Consider the following 17404-nt stretch of genomic DNA (forward strand, 5'->3'; position numbering starts at 1 on the left):
CATATGTCGCGGAGACAGACCTAAGTGCACTCGCGCCGACCCCCAACCTCTCTGACTCGATCTGCCACTTTGCGTTTTGCTCCCCTAGCGAGAGGCGTACAGACACCGACAGCTAGAAAAAAGTAATACGAGGATAGGACAAAACAGAACAATAATAGTATATTATAATGTATTCGCCCTCTCACTAAATATAGCTCAAGGAGATTAGCTGTAAGCCTATATATATATCTAGACTTTAGTTGCAGATCTGCAACTAGGATAGGAGCTTATCCACCGGATCAAAGGCGCTAGTAAGCCGCCTAGCTAAAAGATGCAGAATCGAGGCCGATGGCAGGGACGAGAATACGCAAAGTACACAAGGTATGGCTGAGTATGCTACATCAGATTGCAAGCCAGGAGGGGCGGGCAATACGTAGAATCATTACATTATAATGCCATTTTACCACCACTCTGTTGTGGATATAAAAAAATCAGAAATGTGTATATTTGTGTCCTGCCTGTAGTCGATCCACACTCCACACTGCTTTATATTGCAAATTGTGGAGCACTTACAGGTACGGCTGACCTTTCTATATAAGAACTGCGAAAACTCCAACCTGTATGCCGTCCCTAAGGTTCTTTCAAAGTCATATACTTCGTTTCCCAGATGATCACCCAAAATACCTATTCAGCCTGTAGCTGGTCACCAGCACGTCAAGACGGGTGTCGTTACAAGAGTCATATTAAGCTGTTCTACGGGGTCAGCAATCGAGGGGTGTGGGCTTTGGGCTCAAACCTGGTTCTGAAAGAGCGGTCTATCGAACTACCCAACTTCGAAAACTTTAATATCTAGTTTCTGGTATTAAGAACTTCGATACCTATACCTAAACTCGTTGAGGAATAGTAGGAAGATAACGGAGTATACTTCCTTCTTGCTAAGCGACTTCGAGGGTAACTATTAAGTGAATTTTAGTCAATTATACTATAGGAAGATAAAGAATATATCGCCAAACAGACCGCTGAGTATATACTACAGCTTCGCGAGCTTTACTTAGACCGGATAGAAAGTATTAGGGGACAACTAATATACTCTGTATTTCTATTTCCGAATAGCTATAGTATTAGGTATAGACCACTTTTTGTCCGACGGTGAGCTATAGGCTGAGATGTCGTTGGCCTTAACCAAAGTTCTAGGATAAATTCACTCTAAACTGCGCCAGCGGATGCTAACTGCGGCTCCCGATACGTTTACTTACGGTGACCATACTAACATCAATATTATGATTGAGAATGGTAATTTGACCGGAATTCTGGACTAGGAATCCTGGGGTTATTTCCCGGCTTAGTGGGAGTTTATTTGCATAGGGATTAGTCTAGGGCAGGAGGACAAGGAATAGAAAGAGCTGTTACGCAAATATCTACCAGATCATACTGATGCTCGCAATTTTTGGTTGGATTTCTTTGCACTGCACAAGTATCCCAAGTTGGATGAGAGAGGGGTTAAGATTTCTCAAAGAATGTGGTTTGGGTATGCCAGAGAAGGAAGCATAAGATTGGAAGTGGGCCATTGCTCAGTTCCATAGTTTATCTACAGGGGGAAAAAAAATAACGAGTGACACTGTCTCGGTTGAAACGCAGCCTTGAATCAAAATAGAAATATGTTCCATTCAAAATCAAAACACCTAGACATACAAACATCAATCAATCTGGTGCCAACAATCTCCCCACAGTTGTGGATCGTGGCCCGGTACCACGATGCCCAGGGTTTCCCTCGCGACCATGGCTTCGCAAGGACCCATAAGCCGAGATGAAGACGACGACATACATGCACCAAATGTACAAATCAAGCATCCCTAACACAAAAAAAGTACAAGTCCACCCCAATCATATCATATCATATCATACTGGTCCTCAAATAAACACAGTCATGGTACATGAATAAATAACAGTCTCAAAAAGAAAACCACTTTCCCCTCATTCGAGCCGTGGTCTTTTTTGATGGGAAGATGTGGTTGCCACGGAGCCAAGGGAAACATCCTGCGGCCGTGGAACGATTGGTGGCACGCGAGGTAAAAACCTTGGCCAGGACGGGCGATGTTACATACAGGTCAATGCTCTCTCAATCTCTGCTCTCATGTCATTGAAACAAAGCTCCTTCTTCTCTTCTCCGATGTATAGTGTGAGATTGACGACAAGTGGACGTGCCTCGGCTGGCCAAGCGTCTGGCATATCCACGTCTGGATCCTGTATCAGAGGGTTAGTAAAGCTGGTCTTCAGATGAAATGAATCACACAAGATGGAAAGGGGAGTCTCGCTTACAGGTTCGATGAATGCTGGTGCGTCGAGCATGTCGATATCGTTCTTTGGAAGTTCGTCCACGTTTGAATTTTCAAGTTGAGTCGGGTCAAATGGGTTGATTGCTTGTTGGTGGTTGAACCCCGAGGTTTGTGGTGACTGGCAGATATGGTCAACACCAAGGTCATCCACGAGGGCAATGATACTTACGTTCTTGCGGTTCCGGCGGTTGCGCCCTCCACGACGTTTGCGGCCTTGATTCGGGGCTTGATGGTTCCCCTGTGGATCTTGTTGCTGTTGCGGGTTCCGTGGATTTTGATTTTGGGCTTGATTTTGCTTCCAGCGAGGCACCTGCAGGTGACTTTGATCGTTGTCTCGCCGGTTGCTGAAGCCGAGGCCCTGAGCTCGCATGTCAGCCCGGTTGAAGCCTTTCATTGCGACAGATTTATGTCGACTTACTTGATTCCCCTTGCGAGCGTGCGCCTATGACATGGTCAGAACTATGAATCTCTCAAATAACCAAGGAAAGGAAATTGATACTTACCACCGTTCCCGTCCGGATACCGCTAAGGACGCCGTTCTGATTCGATTTGTTGTTCTTGCGATTTCGGTTGTCGTTTCGATTGTCGTACTGGCTGTTCTGATTGTTTCGGTGGTATCGATTGTGGCGAGCAAAGCCCCCAGCTCCGTTGTTCATCGGTCCCGGGCCGTGAGTGGGTTGAGATCGAAGAAACCCGGCCGGTTGACTGAACGCGAGACCGTTGCCCATGCGGGAGGATACGGGCTGCCCGCCGAAAGACGCCCCTGGATGACCGTGGGACATCTTTGCTTGGTTACGGACAAAAAGATGATGATGGACCCAACCCTTCGTCCCCCGAGAAAGCGTCGCCCAAGAGGGTCTCTAGTTGCCCACACTCACAGGAATCGGATTTCCACTTCAGAGGATCCCACCTCCTTCCGTCGACTCCCACCAAGAGCTTGATATATCTTTGAAGAAGCTAAGAATATTGTCGGTTTTTTCCGATTTTTTGTTCAGACAAAAAGATACCAAACACCCGAATGAGCTATCTCGAGAATTCGATGACCCCCTACAAGTCCGACCACCTGAAGGGGACCTAGGTATCCTGGCACGCTTGGGTGAGGCCCCCAAGGGACGAGTGCTGGGATGGTTTCTTCTGATGGGAACGCAGGAGTGATGAGGACTTGCTGAGAAAAGATGATCGTGACCCCCCAAGATGAGATGGATGGGATCCCCCTTGGTGATGAAGGGAGGAGGAGAGGTGAAGGAGGGAAGAGAGGTGGGCGCCAGCGACGTGCTTTTATAGTTCTGAAGGGCCGCTCCTAGATAGGAAATGCACTAAATCGGGCGTCGGAGGGAGCAAGAAATGCCACGGCTCGAGTAGTCAATATCCACGGTATTCGAACAGGTCCAAAAGTATGGCAAAGTATGGAAGGCGCTTCGGGGGCTAGCTAGCCCTATATGAATATCATGGCGCTCTGCAGCGCGTCAGATCAAAGACATGGGCTATTGTTGAACACAAAGCGGCTCGACAAAGACCACAAAGATATCGCAACAAAGTCGACTTCTAAGCCAGAAGAGGCCCCCGAGACCATTCATGGATGCCCTTTTTGATCCATGGATGGGCCCAACAGACCAGGGTTCGTCTGCAGTGATGGTGCCGCCGCCCGATTGGGATCGGCCTGAATATGGGGTGTGGAAGGCAGATAATGTCATTGTGAGGTGGGTGTATTCTTTGTTGGTTTTGTATGGGATCGTGACTCGAGGGACTCCAAAACCACTTTCTAAGTACTTAGATGCTCAGCCAGAAAACACAGCTTGGGGAGGCGTCTCACAGTATTAAAATAGAACACTTATAATTCATAGCGCAGTGTAAAATGAAACCGGGCAGCTGTCTGGCCCCAAAATCAGCTCCCATTTTGCGACTTCCGTCGTTTCTTTCTCCCATCTGCCTCGATTCCCGCCAGATCGCCATCGCGCTTGCGATCACTGTCCCTGCGTACTCGTTTTTTCTTCGGCTTCGTCGAGCCCGGTGAGGCACTTTCGTTCGATGCCAAACTATCCCGTTTTCGCTTCTCCGATTTGGTGCCCCCGCCCTCCTTCCGGCGCCGCTCTTCTTTAATGCGTAGCCGTCGCCGCACTTCCTCTGAAATGTCTTCTGTCTCAAACGACGACGGCGTCATGTTGCGCGCCGCGTCCTCACCGGGCGCCGAGGCAGCAGTAGCAGCAGCGGCCGGGCGCTTGCGTTTCGGGGCTCGCGGCTTATCCGTGGAGTCGGGGTGCGACTGTGGTTGGGTTGCATTTTCAGGCTGAGTGATTTCTGCGTGCTGTCGATCGGCTCTGGAGCGCTTGCGCCGGATAGTGGCTTCTGAGTCGGTGGATTGGGGAGTCGGGGTCGGGTGAGCGTTCATGCCGGACGAGCTCGAGGTAGCAGCAGAACGAGATACATGGTCTAGCAATGCCATTAGGTCCATGTATCTTCCAAGGTTGGTCGCTTTTTTTCGGGTTCTCTCTGTCAGAGGGAGGTCTCGTGGGTGCAACTTACGGTTTGCCTGGACAGAGCACAGGTCAGTCGCGGTTTCCTCTTCAAACAAGTTTACTACAAAAAGCAGAGTGTATGGACAGAGTACGCACCATGTGTTTCCGTACAACCTTCAACTGACCCATTGCCTGCACCGTCTTCCTTGCCATCGTCGACACCGTCCGGAATGCATCTCCGTCCGGCGCAATATGCCCTTTCACCGAGTCCAGCAGTTCGAGGTGCGAGGCGAGGACACTCTCGTGTCGGGAGAAGATCTGAACGTGACCGATTCCAATGGTTAGCCATCGCTCAGTCCGAGGACCCTTGCTAGGACCATTGTTTTTTTTTCTCCGCACACCAGCTCACCAGCACAAGAAACGATGCAGGCGACATACCTCTGACCATTGGATAGGCGTGGGATTCGTGCCATGACCCCTGCCGTCTGCACTCTCTATCGGTTGATTCATTATCGAGGGACCGTCGGCGGGGGGTAGCATCTTGGGATTATTCGGAGCGCAGATCGTGCAGGGATCGGCGGAGAAGATGGAGCTGCTCCGCGCCAAGAATTGCGGCCGATGCGGGTGTGGGCGAGCTCCAAATTATAAGAAGTATACAAGGTGGATACATTCTACGGGTTCTGAAAACTGGAGGACGAGTTCCTCTTATATTTTGTACGATCTAAGGAGCCGGAAAATGCTCTTGATTCTTTCATCAATCCCATTGACAATGCCTTATTGTCCTCCTGAACACCCGTACTCAGCCTTTGATTCCCGCAAGACTGTCTCATACACGAAACCCAGAAAATTCCAAAGAAACACACATCGTACAAAGCTCATTACCATGCCCCTGAATCGAAGTCAAACCGGGCAAGCTCCTTCTGGGAATCTTCCACGTCCTTCTTTGCTTTCATCCGCATGTAGAAGATCGGGCAGTCCCGAGACGAGCAGATCACCTCGCAGTGCAGACTGCCTTGGCACCGTTGGCACTGGGTCCACAGACGTCCAAAGCGCACCTCCAGGTCAGACGCCTTGGTCAGAGTCTTGGTGTACAGTTCGCCGAGCCGGGGACGACAGTTCTCGCAGACGGCGCCGGCCATCTCCTCTTTGCCCGAGAGCGGCTTCTTGCAGCCCATACAGGTCTGAGTCCGCTTGGCAAACTTCATCAGACCACCCAGTGTGGGCGCGGCAACAGAAATGGACCGCGTGTGCTCTCCCGTAAGCAGTTGGCTGGCCTTTTTCTCGCCCAAAATGGGCTCGAAGATTCGGCCCAAGGGGTTGGCGAGTTGGTTGTCCAAATAGTACTTGGTGTCGATGGGGATATTGTTTTCCAAGACATAGATAGGGTCCTCTGACCGCTCGTAGTTTTTTGAATTACTGGCGCCCTTGATCATAACATAGGCCACACGGTCACCAAGGGTGGGTGCGGAACCCGCATCGCGCTTGGTCATGCGCTCGGCCAGCTCGACGTGCGCTTGCTTGGCGGCGTAGTCCTTCTTGGACAACGCTTTAGTGATCACCAGCTTCGACATATCGACCTTGTTCTGGAGGAGATCCGAGATGGTAGCTTTGACGTAGCTGCATGGCCATGTTAGTACCGGAGGGGAATATCAAGCCAAAGGGGAAATTCACATACTTTTGGGCGCCATCGAGGTCTCTGTCGATCAAGATCTTATTCAACACGGTCTCGATGACGTTTTGAACCAACAGGCAATTATCACGCCGCACGGTTTCAATACCCTTGGTGTCCATTTTATCGTGCTTCTTGGGGTTGGTCCAGTATAGACCGGCGTATCGCTTCTTGTTGATGAGAAGATAGGGGAAATACACCTTCTCGAACTCGAGCTTGATAGGCTTGATGAATTTCGACGAAACGTATTCCGAAGCCTCTTGGCCAAGCTTCATCGCCTCCTCCAGTTCAGTAACTCCGAATTTGACCATGACCGAGTCGGTATCACCATAGATAACCTGGGCATCGTGCGAATAACCATTGGCGATTGTATAGCGGGCTTCCACTTCCTGCTTGGTTTTTTCGATCATCTGACGACCATAACTCGTAGTGCTACTGGCGATGGGAAGACAGGGCAGCTTGCCAACCGTGGCACCGGTCAGACCGTAGACACTGTTTGCGCTGACCTTCAGAGCAAGCTGACGACCGTTGAGCACGGCTTTCTTGAACGGATCCGTCTCCACGCCCAGCTCTTTTTTCGCGCGCTTTCTCGCACCCAACAATTCTTCTAGAATCTGAGACAGAAGACCTTTGCGGACCTTGGTGGTGCAGAACATGTCTCCGTTGGGCGTCACAATGTAGTCCTCGTCCTTTTTGAGACCCAGCTTCTCGACGCTGGCCTTGTTAAGTAGAGTGGTGTAGCATAGGTTGTGCGCTTGAATGATGGAGGGATACAGCGAGGCGAAATCGAGGGTCGCGATGGGCACGCCGTAATATCCACGTACAGGTTCAATGACAGTAGCACCCTCGTAATCCTGCTCGTCCTGTGATTTGGCATTGGGGATCACAAGCTGTTCCTCCAAAGCCTTTCGGAACAGTTGACTGATGAACTTGACTTGTTGACCTCGAGAGAGAAGAAAGTTGAAGGGCACTCCTGTGACCCTTGCCATCTCAGTATAGTTTACCAGACACATCAACTTGTCCATCAATCTCTGTGGCAAGTAGGCGTCTTTCAAGCAGTAGACTGCCAGTCGCCGCCGGGAGTCAGGAGTCCCGTTAAAAAGTTCGGTGATCATCGTATGGTGCACATCTTCCTTTTGCTCTCCCAAAAATTCATAGGACACGGAATTGAGAGTGTAACTTCTCAGCTGGTGGTCTCGCTGAACCAACTGAAGAAGGTCAAGTTGGATTCGTCCGTCGGTGTTAGTCGCTTTCGTCTCTCGATTTCCCATCTGCTTGCTGGAAAAGTTGGCCTCTTTGGCCTCTGTCTTGCACCCTTTGAGTCTGGTCCAGTACGGAAACTGGGTACATTTAAGGTGCTTGGCGCGATCCAGCAGGTAGGGAAAGTCGAAGTTCGCAATGTTGTAACCAATGATCACATCGGGATCCACCTTCTCCAGAAAATCACGCCACGCCATGAGCATCCTCTCCTCCTTTTCAAACTCCAAGATTTGCGTGTTGACGATTAAACTGCATGTATCAAGACAGAAGACGTTGCGGACAAACGGTTTTGCCTCTCCGTATCGAGTAACGACGTTGGCAATTTGGATCACAGGGTCCATGTGAGGTTCAGGAAAGATGCCCTTTCGACCTGCACATTCGATATCAAAGGACAAGACGCGTAGTGGAGCCATTTTTGCCCACTCTCCGTTAGGCGGGTGGGCCACCATATCGCGGTAGTCAACACAGGCTTCGATTTGGCAGGTCGAGTGTTTTTCATGCGGTGCCAACAGACGATATTTGTCCGCCTTGGCTTCAACCCATGCCATGCCAGACAACCCCGTATCAATCATAAATCGCAACAGGTATTGGATGTTGTCAAAGGTGAGGATTCCTGCATCCGAGTTGCTCCACAGGCCTTTATAGTTCATGCTTCCACTGCCTGTTTCCAGCGCACTCCGCAGTCGGCTGAACCATTTCGGCTCCGTCACGGTAATCTTGAGGTACCAACTTTTTTGGTTCCCTTGGAATCCATAGATATTTTCGCGCATGGTGATCTGGACCGACTGAATGATGGGAGAATTCTGGCCAAGCTTGGTCTCGAGGAAGGCCCGATAAGGCTCGCAATCTTCCTTGGTGAAGTTGACCGGGGCAGCGATGTAGAGGTAGTGTTGAAACCCGGTGACGTGAAGTAAAGCCGATTGACCTGCCTAATGTAGTCATTAGTCACAAGCTCGGTCAAATTCACGGCGAAGGTTGAAGATTACCTCAGTGACACCAAACAGACGGACTGCTGGCGCACTCCGCAGTGTCCCTTCCTCGGCGTCGATCTGTTGAAAACAAATATTTTCTTTGGTCGCGTCAAATTCGCCAAGAGGCGGACGCTCCCATTGCTGATCCTTTTCCGAGTTGTTCTCTTTCAGATCCCCGATATCCTGCGTCAACTTCTCCAAGACCTCTTCCTCGAATTGGCTCTTTTGTGGTTGGCTCGAGCCGAACATCTTTCGCTGGCTATTTTGTGAGAATGGCATGGGCTGCGCTGAGGGATCATTGTCGAGCTTTCGCTTCTTCAACGCGCTGGGAGGCATGGTGTTGCGGGGGTTGTTGGTCGCGTCGCTCAACACCCGCTTCTGAGGCGGGATAGCTTCCGGCATGGCGACTCATGAACCCAAGGCAGGTGCGTGGGCTGAAGTCGAAGAAGCCAAATGAAATGTGAAGCACTGTAAAGTAGGGGGGAGAATAATGAAGTCGGACGGCGTTAAAGGCAACTAGAAGTCGCGCCCTCGCGCCTCGGACGTGACGTGACGCTCTTTACGCGTGAAGTGTCACGTGCCCACCCAATAGTTTCGGGACTTGGGCGCGCACAATTATGTCCCAAAGTGGCTATATAATGGATTTCATGGTTCAAAATTCTTGTTCCACTAAAATAGTGTGAATATTAGTTCTTCACTGGCCAAAGGGTTGGATAGGAGTTGGATTAGGCAACTGTCGATGATCGAGGGTGTGTGGCCATCAAGCCCTACATGGAGGCCATGGACAGCACTCTGATGAACGGAGGGATGAGAATTTGAGGTAAAAATGACTAGGGAATGAAAACTTGAGGTCTCCAAGCTGATAACAAGCATGAAATCATAAGCTATCTCCCAGATCTCCGACCCTTGCATGCTTCTTCTGCCCTCAAAGCAATTGCAAGCAAAATCTTGCCCACGTCTCTCATGTCCGATGCACTTGTCGACAAGAGCGCGCTGGTTGGCCCCTTGTTGCTTGGCAACCTTGCTCTATCACAACTGCCTTCTCTCTGTGATCACTTCGGGTGCTTTTCTCTCTCCCCCTAAACATTTCACGCCAATCACTATGTCGACCTCGGAAGCAGAGTTGAGGCAAATCGAGGTACGCAATAGCTACCGTCGCGTGCTGCAAGCCACCATGGAGATCATCGATAATGCCGAATCCGACGTGTGCGAGAAGGCAAGAATTCTGCGACAACCCTTGTCCTTGGATGAGAAATCCAACTGCAAACCATCCTTTTTTGGTCGGTACGAAGGGGGACTTGAGGATTTGACGGACTCTGAGCGCCCAAACAGGGCGTATAATCCAGCCTTGGAGAATTATCGAAATGTACGATGTGTGCATTCTTTCATTGAGTGGTACATAGACCACTATTGGCCTATGGAGCCCCCTGGGAGTTACAGTCTATCGTATGTATCTTGTTTTCTGTTTCCTTCACCTTGCGCCGGATAATTCGTTTTTCTTACACCTAGATAGCTGGGGCAGTATCAACTGGATCTCTTCTAAACGGGATTCTACTGGAAAGCTTCGGGCATCGCCCTGCCTTTGACCAATCCCGAATCATGGCCTCGTCCCGCCGGAGGCCCGAGCCCTCCACTGCCGCATGTCAAGTGTCTAATGGAGAACCTTGTCGTCGGCGATGATCGTCTGCTCCGAGGCGACTTCAAGGCAACTATAAAGCTCATAAGGCCCGACTTCATGCTAAGTCTATTCGTCCCCACCTAGTGGCACCCGTCAGTTGTCCTAGCCTGCAGCGAAGGCACTGCCAAACAACGACTAACTCGTGCAATCTAATTCTGAAGGTCCTCTTGTTTTCCGCAATGGGTCCCTGGCATGCTCGAGCATATTTTCGACAGCAGCAATCTCGTTGTGCGAAGTACCAAGCTCTACGATCTGAGGGAGCATAACGCAGGGGTCCTGGATAACCTGTGCCGCTGGTATTATGGAAAGGCTATTGGAGAAATCAAGGTGCTACCGGAAGCTCGTGTTTGAGCAATGATTTTTTTATTGACATATGAACTAATGATTGGGAGGGATCGCATTGGGAGTGCGGAATTGGAGTATGTGGGATTGCATGGTATTGATATGGCATACATTCACTCTCCAGCTTTTTTCCCTTCCTCCACCTTGTCCGTCTTGTAGAGTGTAGGATAAGCCGTTTCATCCCCCATGACAGAAACTGAGTTGCTCAACAGCTTCGAGACTATTAAAGCGATGAGGCTCTTCCATCTGAGTCAAATAATTTTGTCATTTACTGTATGTAGACCAGAGTTGGGAATTTCCCTTTCTTTTTATATGGGCGATCACTATGCAAGCAAACCAGACTGAGTGGATCAATTCTATTACTTGAACAAATACAGGGAAGCAAACATTGGGAGGCGAACGAAAAGAAATAAAAAAAAAGATGCTGGTGGAAGCGAGGATCGAACTCGCGCGATTTTTCAATCAGCGGAAATCAGGCAAATGCCCAGAAATTACTCCGGGAGTCCTTAAGCTGGGGAGGGGTTAGCGTGGTGTCGACTAGGGGAAGATAGAAGGGAGCACGAACTCCGCCGCCTTAACCACTCGGCCATCCCACCAATATGCCGAGAGAACAACCGCTTTTTTTGACATCATAAGGGAGGGTTAAAATAGCCCATCGAGTACATTTCCAATGCCAAACAGGCCAAACACGCAACACAAATCAAACCCTTAAATCATTCCCCGTACCAAAGACAAAATTTTGAAACGCCACCCCAATAGAAAATCAACATCTCTCATTATCTTTGATATTTTAATTACTGTGGGCATTAAAATTTCACCTTGTTTTTCTGGCTTCAAAAACTCGAGATTGAACATCAGGTGGGAATTATTACCTCATAAAACAAATTTTTGACAACCTTTCATAAAGTGGGTAAGATGGCCGAGTTGGTCCAAGGCGTCAGACTCAAGGAATTTGGATCTTCTCCAATATCACCCTTGCTAATGTTTCAACATTAGTACCCCTTCTGATCCTCGTACGAGGGCCTGGGTTCGAATCCCAGTCTTACCATTTTTTTTTGTTGGGCCTTCCGGGGAAGAACGAACTTATTTTCATATCTCCAATTTTTTTTTTTTTTTTTTTTTTTTCCGCCCATGAAAAAACCAAGAAACTCTTTTGAAACTAGCTACTGCTCGGCTCTCCCAGTCCAATGTTGTTTCGGTATCATCGAGAAAGTCCCTGTCTGTATGTAGTTCGAAATATATGCTGAGGGCCAGTCTGCTAAAGCTGAACAGTCAACTGTCAAGCAAAGCGGGGCCATGCTACCGGGCCGGTCAATTACTTATTTGTTTGGCCTGCCGGCTTCATAATTTTATTCCTCTGTAACTCACAAGAAAATCTGCCCCATCGACACAATCCACTATGGCAACCATCTTCACGGGTGGCCGCATTTTTACAAACGCCAATGTCGGAGATAGCCAAGCTCGGTTCTTCGACTCGATGATCATTCAAGGTGACCAAATCCTGTATATTGGCTCAGCTCTCGATGAGCCGATTGTCCGCGCAAAGGCCAATGCCGCAGTGGTCATCGACCTGGATAATCGAGTGGTTGTGCCCGGCTTTATCGATGCACATATGCACATCCTGCACTTTGGACTCTCGCTGCGCAAACTGGAACTCAAGCAGTGCAACTCGCTCAATGAAATTCGACGGGCAATCAAAGAATACTCCGAAGCCCATCCCAAAGCCCCGCGCATTCTCTGCAAAGGGTGGACGCATGTTTCAACCGAAGGTGTTGCCCTTGCGAGCATGATCGATGACTTGGACCCGCGGCCGATTTTCATTGAAGCCTCCAATTTGCACTCCACATGGTGTAACACCGCTGCTCTGGAGGAGCTGAAGGCTAATTCGCTTTCTGATCCTCCTGGTGGCACGATCCATCGAGATGAAGCGGGCCGTCCGTCCGGGCTGCTGGCTGAGGCTGCCCATTTTGACTATGTCTGGCCATTTATTGCAAATACTACTTCACCAGATGAAAAGTTCGCGGCATTGGACGAAGCAGTCAGCGCCTACAGTGCTGTCGGATACACAGGAATGGTGGACATGGCCATGGATGAAAATACGTGGGATGTATTGCAACAGTTCTATCGCCGCCGACAGCCACCAGTGCACATTGCAGCCCATTGGTTGATCCCTTATTCTGATGATCAGAAGGCAATATTCGATCATGTGGATCGCGCTATTGAATTACACTCTACATTCAACGCTACCACATCGCCGAACCTCTATATCGCAGGGGTTAAATTGATCGGAGACGGGATTGTGGATGGATGTACGGCCGCTCTGCATCAGCCTTACTCGCATATCCAGTCGAATGCAGACCCAATCTGGCCGAGAGATCCCATGATGGCCGTTGTGCAGCGGGCTGATGCGGCCGGCTTACAGTGTGCGATCCATGCGATCGGCGATCGAACTGTCACGCAAGCAATCGATGTCCTCGCGGCCGTTGCAAGCCCGGCACGGAGACATCGAATCGAACATCTCGAGCTAACCACCATCGAAGATGCACGACGCCTTGGAGCACTAGGCATCACGGCCTCGGTCCAGCCCGTTCATTCCGACCCGGCTGGGTTCACGGCGTGGCCCCGTCTCATTGGATCCCACCGCTGCCAGCGCGCTTTCGCATACAAGGAATTCCTCGAGGGAGGCGCACCACTAGCTTTTGGCACTGATTCACCTACTGCGAAGCATCTTCCCCTCCCAAATATATACAACGCAACAACCCGCCGATCTGCGAGAATCCCCGAGATGACCGATACTGTCAATAAGGAATATGCGTTGTCGCTTGCCTCCGCTGTTACTGCGGCTACTCGAGGAGCGGCATACTCTTGCCGTACTGATCAGTGGACAGGGAGTTTGAAGCCAGGGTATAAGGCTCATTTCGTGGTTCTGGAGACGGATTGGACCCCGGAGACATTGCTTCACAGTCGAGTTGCCCAGACATGGTTCGCTGGAAAGAAGGTATATGATGTGGAGGCATAGTAAGTAGTTCTTGATATAGTCTCTTCCATTGAGAAATAGTCAGGCAAATACAAGTAAAGATTGTCTATTTCTTCTTGTCCTGGGTCAATCTAATTTACTGAGAGTAATTATTATCATTTTCTCTCTGCTCTAAGCTTAGAGGTCTTGAATTTCAAGAACATATGTATATATGGCTGTTTCTCGACTAACTCCCTCTCTCCTTTCTTTCTCTCTTTCTCTTTCTCCTCTTGGTTTCCTTTTGAAAGAAACTGAGCCATTGTTCATGTCTCGGTCCAGTGCATTTGCTTGTTTTTCCAGTGCTTACATTCCATATTCTTGCTTTCTCTTATACCTCTTCTCCCTCTACACTCAAGTCACTTCCAAATCTATCCTGTTACTGCCACTCTCCAACACATAATTCAAAGGAGACCAGAGAAATTAGAAGCAGAGACAAGAATGACCAGGGTACATTGCCAGCCCTGTCATAACATTGTGAATTACTAGAATAAACTTCACAATGGGCGATGGGCGAGTCAGTGAAACAAGGACTACGTGTAAGCTACAAGACATCAAGGACAAGGGGATCAACATCAAACCACAAAGTTGTTTAATCTACGATATTCCACCAGCAAGGTAAGAATTTACATATTCTCCTGGGCCTTGGATATATCTCGAGATGTTGACAGCGTGAAGGCGGTCGGCAGAAAACGATGACTCTTTTCGCCTCCCTTCGGCTTGGCACAAGACACAGTCCATGACTCTGGATTATATTTGAGCAGCCTGTGATTTCATCTTTGGTTGAACTTACCAGGCTGCCATCACACCACGTTGAATCAAAGATCTGACCAGATCTTGTTGCCTTGCGTCCTGGTCGTGCACTGCCCACCTGATACGCCCTGCGACATTGTGGAATCCGATAGAAACCCCAAGTCAATCATCGCCCTTCTAGGACTTGGGTCATGTTTACTGCTTGCTGCATTTGACCTAACAAGCCCACCGTGGCATCTTGAGATTGCAGCTGGTTCTTGGGATCTGGTCATGTTGTGGTGTGTATCATTTTGAATATTGCGACGTGTCTCTACTGCATCAAGTACAAGCCCACCCCTCCATCATCGGTGCCCAGATGCTCTTGCTTTGACTTCAAGTTCTCCTTGCTGGAACCTTCACTCTGCGAGTGGTTTACTTTTATCTTCCATGGCACCGGCGGGGTTCTGATCTAGATCTCATTGCTTGCTTCTACTACCTTGATTGGAATATCGCCCACCAAGATGTCCATGTTTCGGTCAGCTGCAGAGATCTCATCATCAGATTCTGATTCCATCTCAGAGGAAAGTGAGGACCATGAGCAGGGATTATCACCTCCCCGAAATGACTTGAAGACCGAATCTCAAAGTCCCAAGAGGGGCAAGACCACCGGGAACGTCCCACAAAGACTCGATGCTACAGATGACACGGGCACAAACTCAGTCGATGATATCTCAGCGCTATCGCAAGACGCACTCGGTGTCAATGCGGATCGTCATGCAAATGTAATGACGCACGCCCTGTTGGAATTCTACTGTCAGAGTCGAGCCGCAGACATTCTTAATGCCCAGAAAGGCTCAAGCCGCGCATTCACCCGGCACAGTCCCGAGGTACAATACCTTGGCAAGAAGCTATACAAACACAAATCAAAGTTTCTTTCGACGCATGGCATCCTCGCAGGCGGCATTGACAAGGACGAGCTGGGAGGAACCAGACAGAACTACCGCGATCACCTTGACTTGCTCGGGGTTTCAGCTCTTGAAGAGATGAACTTGAACGAGACCCAGAAGCAGTCTCCTTCTATTCATGCCGGCAAGGAACTTGCATTGGTGCGAAAACCATCACGAAACAGACCTGAGACGAGTCATGTGGAAGAAAGCACCACCCGGTTCTGGCGTGCCCAGGGCGAAAATGCGATGTTCAGGAAACAACTCCCGTCCACTGGAGAGATTGATATTCTGGGCGATATCTCCGGCGGCGCCAGGAATTTGCCAGTCCCCTCGAGACCACTCTTCGGTAGTTCGCCGGTGGGCGTTCCTCTATTCAATGCGCCTGCTGCTCCACCCTACAACCAATTGTCTCGCTATTCCGTTGAGTTTAGTGAACTGAAGGTTCTCGGGCGTGGGTCATTTGGCGAGGTGTATCACGTCAAGAACCATATTGACGGACAGGACTATGCCGTCAAGAAGATCCCCCTCAGCAAAAGACGTCTCGATCAATTGCAATATGGAGGCCAAAATCAGCTGGAAACCATCATGAAAGAAATTCGAACGCTTGCCCGCCTCGAACACACCAATATCGTTCGATACTATGGGGCATGGGTGGAGCAGGCGCATCTGTCAAACCACATGTCTCCCCAGCAGCATCCAGAGCCCCCGCGGCACGAAGCCACACAAATCGACTTGCCGAGTCAAGATCCCACGCAGGAACCAAGTATGGACATTATCTTTGAGCATTCAGAGAACTCAGCCGTTGGCACCCACTCAGCTTCAACAAATGGAGAGAACGGCTTTTCTGATCCGATACAGCGCTGGAACAGCCATGCGACCACATCTTCTCGCCAGTCTAGAAAGAGTTTTGGAAGGGAACTGGATGATGACGACGAGGACATTGAATCTATTCCTCGCAACTTCGACCATTCCTCGTATGGACAAACGTCCACATTCGGAGGAACCGACGACATTTTTACCGATGGTCTGAGTCAGGATCAGTCCAAGCTGCAGGTGCACCGCCCCTATCAATCAAGCCACCTACCACCCGCCGTGGTTCTTCACATTCAAATGTCGCTGCACCCCATCTCGCTCAGCTCATACCTAAACCTCCAGGCAGCAGCCAAATGTGGCGATGGTAACTCACCTCCCAGACGCCATTGTTTCCATATAATGCCCTCACTGAAACTGATGCTGGACATTGTCTCGGGCGTCGAGTACCTCCACTCCAAGGGAATTGTCCACCGGGATTTGAAGCCCGCCAACATTTTCTTGTGCACACCGGAGGATAGCACAGCGGATACCTGCAGTTCTTGTGATTCTGGTGGCAACTCCCCAGTTCAATTCTGCCGTCCTCGCATAGGCGATTTCGGACTGGTGGCCGACATCTCGCATTTGAACGAAGCTGCCTCTGAGGGGGCTGTGACGCCGTACCGAGAAGGTCCCAACATCCAGCGGGTTGTGGGAACCGAGTTCTACCGGCCCCCGGCCAACGGACAAGGGTCTATGGACGAAACAAGCTCGCGGTCCAGCTATTTCGATACGTACAAGATCGACGAAAAACTCGATGTCTACGCACTTGGAGTCATTTTGTTCGAGATCGTCTACCGCTTGAACACGAAGATGGAGCGACAGCTGGTTCTGAATGATCTGACCCGTGGATCTAGTAGCCAGGGCCGTTCGCAGTGCACATCTTTTCCCACGGATTTCCCCGACAAGGTTGACCTTGGCTGCCGGGTGCTACAGGATGGAGAGTCGGTCGCCGAGTCCCTCATGGCGTGCATCAGGGGCATGCTGGCGCCGCCATCACGGCAGCGATGGAGCTGTGGGGATGTCAGGGAGCATCTGCGCAAGATCTATAAAGCTGTCAAGAGACTCGACAAACCGCAAGGCTAGAGATGCCTGATGAATTGAAGACTCAGGAAGAAAAGAAAGAAAGAACAAAAACAAGAAAAAGAAAAGACATGAAAGACGATACAATG

At 49.9% G+C, this 17404-nt stretch overlaps 6 protein-coding genes across 6 annotated transcripts; 3 read left to right on the forward strand and 3 right to left on the reverse strand.

Annotated features, from left to right (window-relative positions):
• Nucleotides 1-2076: 2076 nt before the first annotated feature.
• On the reverse strand, nt 2077-3097 carry NUU61_004370 (uncharacterized protein; the record flags this gene model as incomplete). The annotated part of the gene is made up of 2 exons (XM_056654952.1): nt 2077-2673; nt 2819-3097. 2 exons carry the CDS (start codon nt 3095-3097, stop codon nt 2077-2079), a joined length of 876 nt encoding a protein of 291 aa, XP_056512979.1.
• A 1103-nt stretch (nt 3098-4200) lies between these two features.
• On the reverse strand, nt 4201-5281 carry NUU61_004371 (uncharacterized protein; the record flags this gene model as incomplete). Its single annotated transcript, XM_056654953.1, has 3 exons — nt 4201-4803; nt 4928-5089; nt 5210-5281. 3 exons carry the CDS (start codon nt 5279-5281, stop codon nt 4201-4203), a joined length of 837 nt encoding a protein of 278 aa, XP_056512980.1.
• A 368-nt stretch (nt 5282-5649) lies between these two features.
• On the reverse strand, nt 5650-9073 carry NUU61_004372 (DNA-directed DNA polymerase delta POL3; the record flags this gene model as incomplete). Its single annotated transcript, XM_056654954.1, has 3 exons — nt 5650-6388; nt 6447-8629; nt 8687-9073. 3 exons carry the CDS (start codon nt 9071-9073, stop codon nt 5650-5652), a joined length of 3309 nt encoding a protein of 1102 aa, XP_056512981.1.
• A 700-nt stretch (nt 9074-9773) lies between these two features.
• On the forward strand, nt 9774-10257 carry NUU61_004373 (uncharacterized protein; the record flags this gene model as incomplete). Its single annotated transcript, XM_056654955.1, has 2 exons — nt 9774-10044; nt 10181-10257. 2 exons carry the CDS (start codon nt 9774-9776, stop codon nt 10255-10257), a joined length of 348 nt encoding a protein of 115 aa, XP_056512982.1.
• Nucleotides 10258-12090: 1833 nt separating this feature from the next.
• NUU61_004374 (amidohydrolase) lies at nt 12091-13710 on the forward strand (the record flags this gene model as incomplete). The annotated part of the gene is made up of 1 exon (XM_056654956.1): nt 12091-13710. One exon carries the CDS (start codon nt 12091-12093, stop codon nt 13708-13710), a length of 1620 nt encoding a protein of 539 aa, XP_056512983.1.
• A 1247-nt stretch (nt 13711-14957) lies between these two features.
• NUU61_004375 (putative protein kinase) lies at nt 14958-17318 on the forward strand (the record flags this gene model as incomplete). Its single annotated transcript, XM_056654957.1, has 1 exon — nt 14958-17318. The coding sequence occupies one exon, from the start codon at nt 14958-14960 to the stop codon at nt 17316-17318; it is 2361 nt and encodes a 786-aa protein (XP_056512984.1).
• Nucleotides 17319-17404: the final 86 nt, after the last annotated feature.

Source organism: Penicillium alfredii, assembly GCF_028826965.1.
Source record: "Penicillium alfredii strain IBT 34128 chromosome Unknown utg000005l_segment0_segment0, whole genome shotgun sequence".
Lineage (NCBI taxonomy): Eukaryota > Fungi > Ascomycota > Eurotiomycetes > Eurotiales > Aspergillaceae > Penicillium > Penicillium alfredii.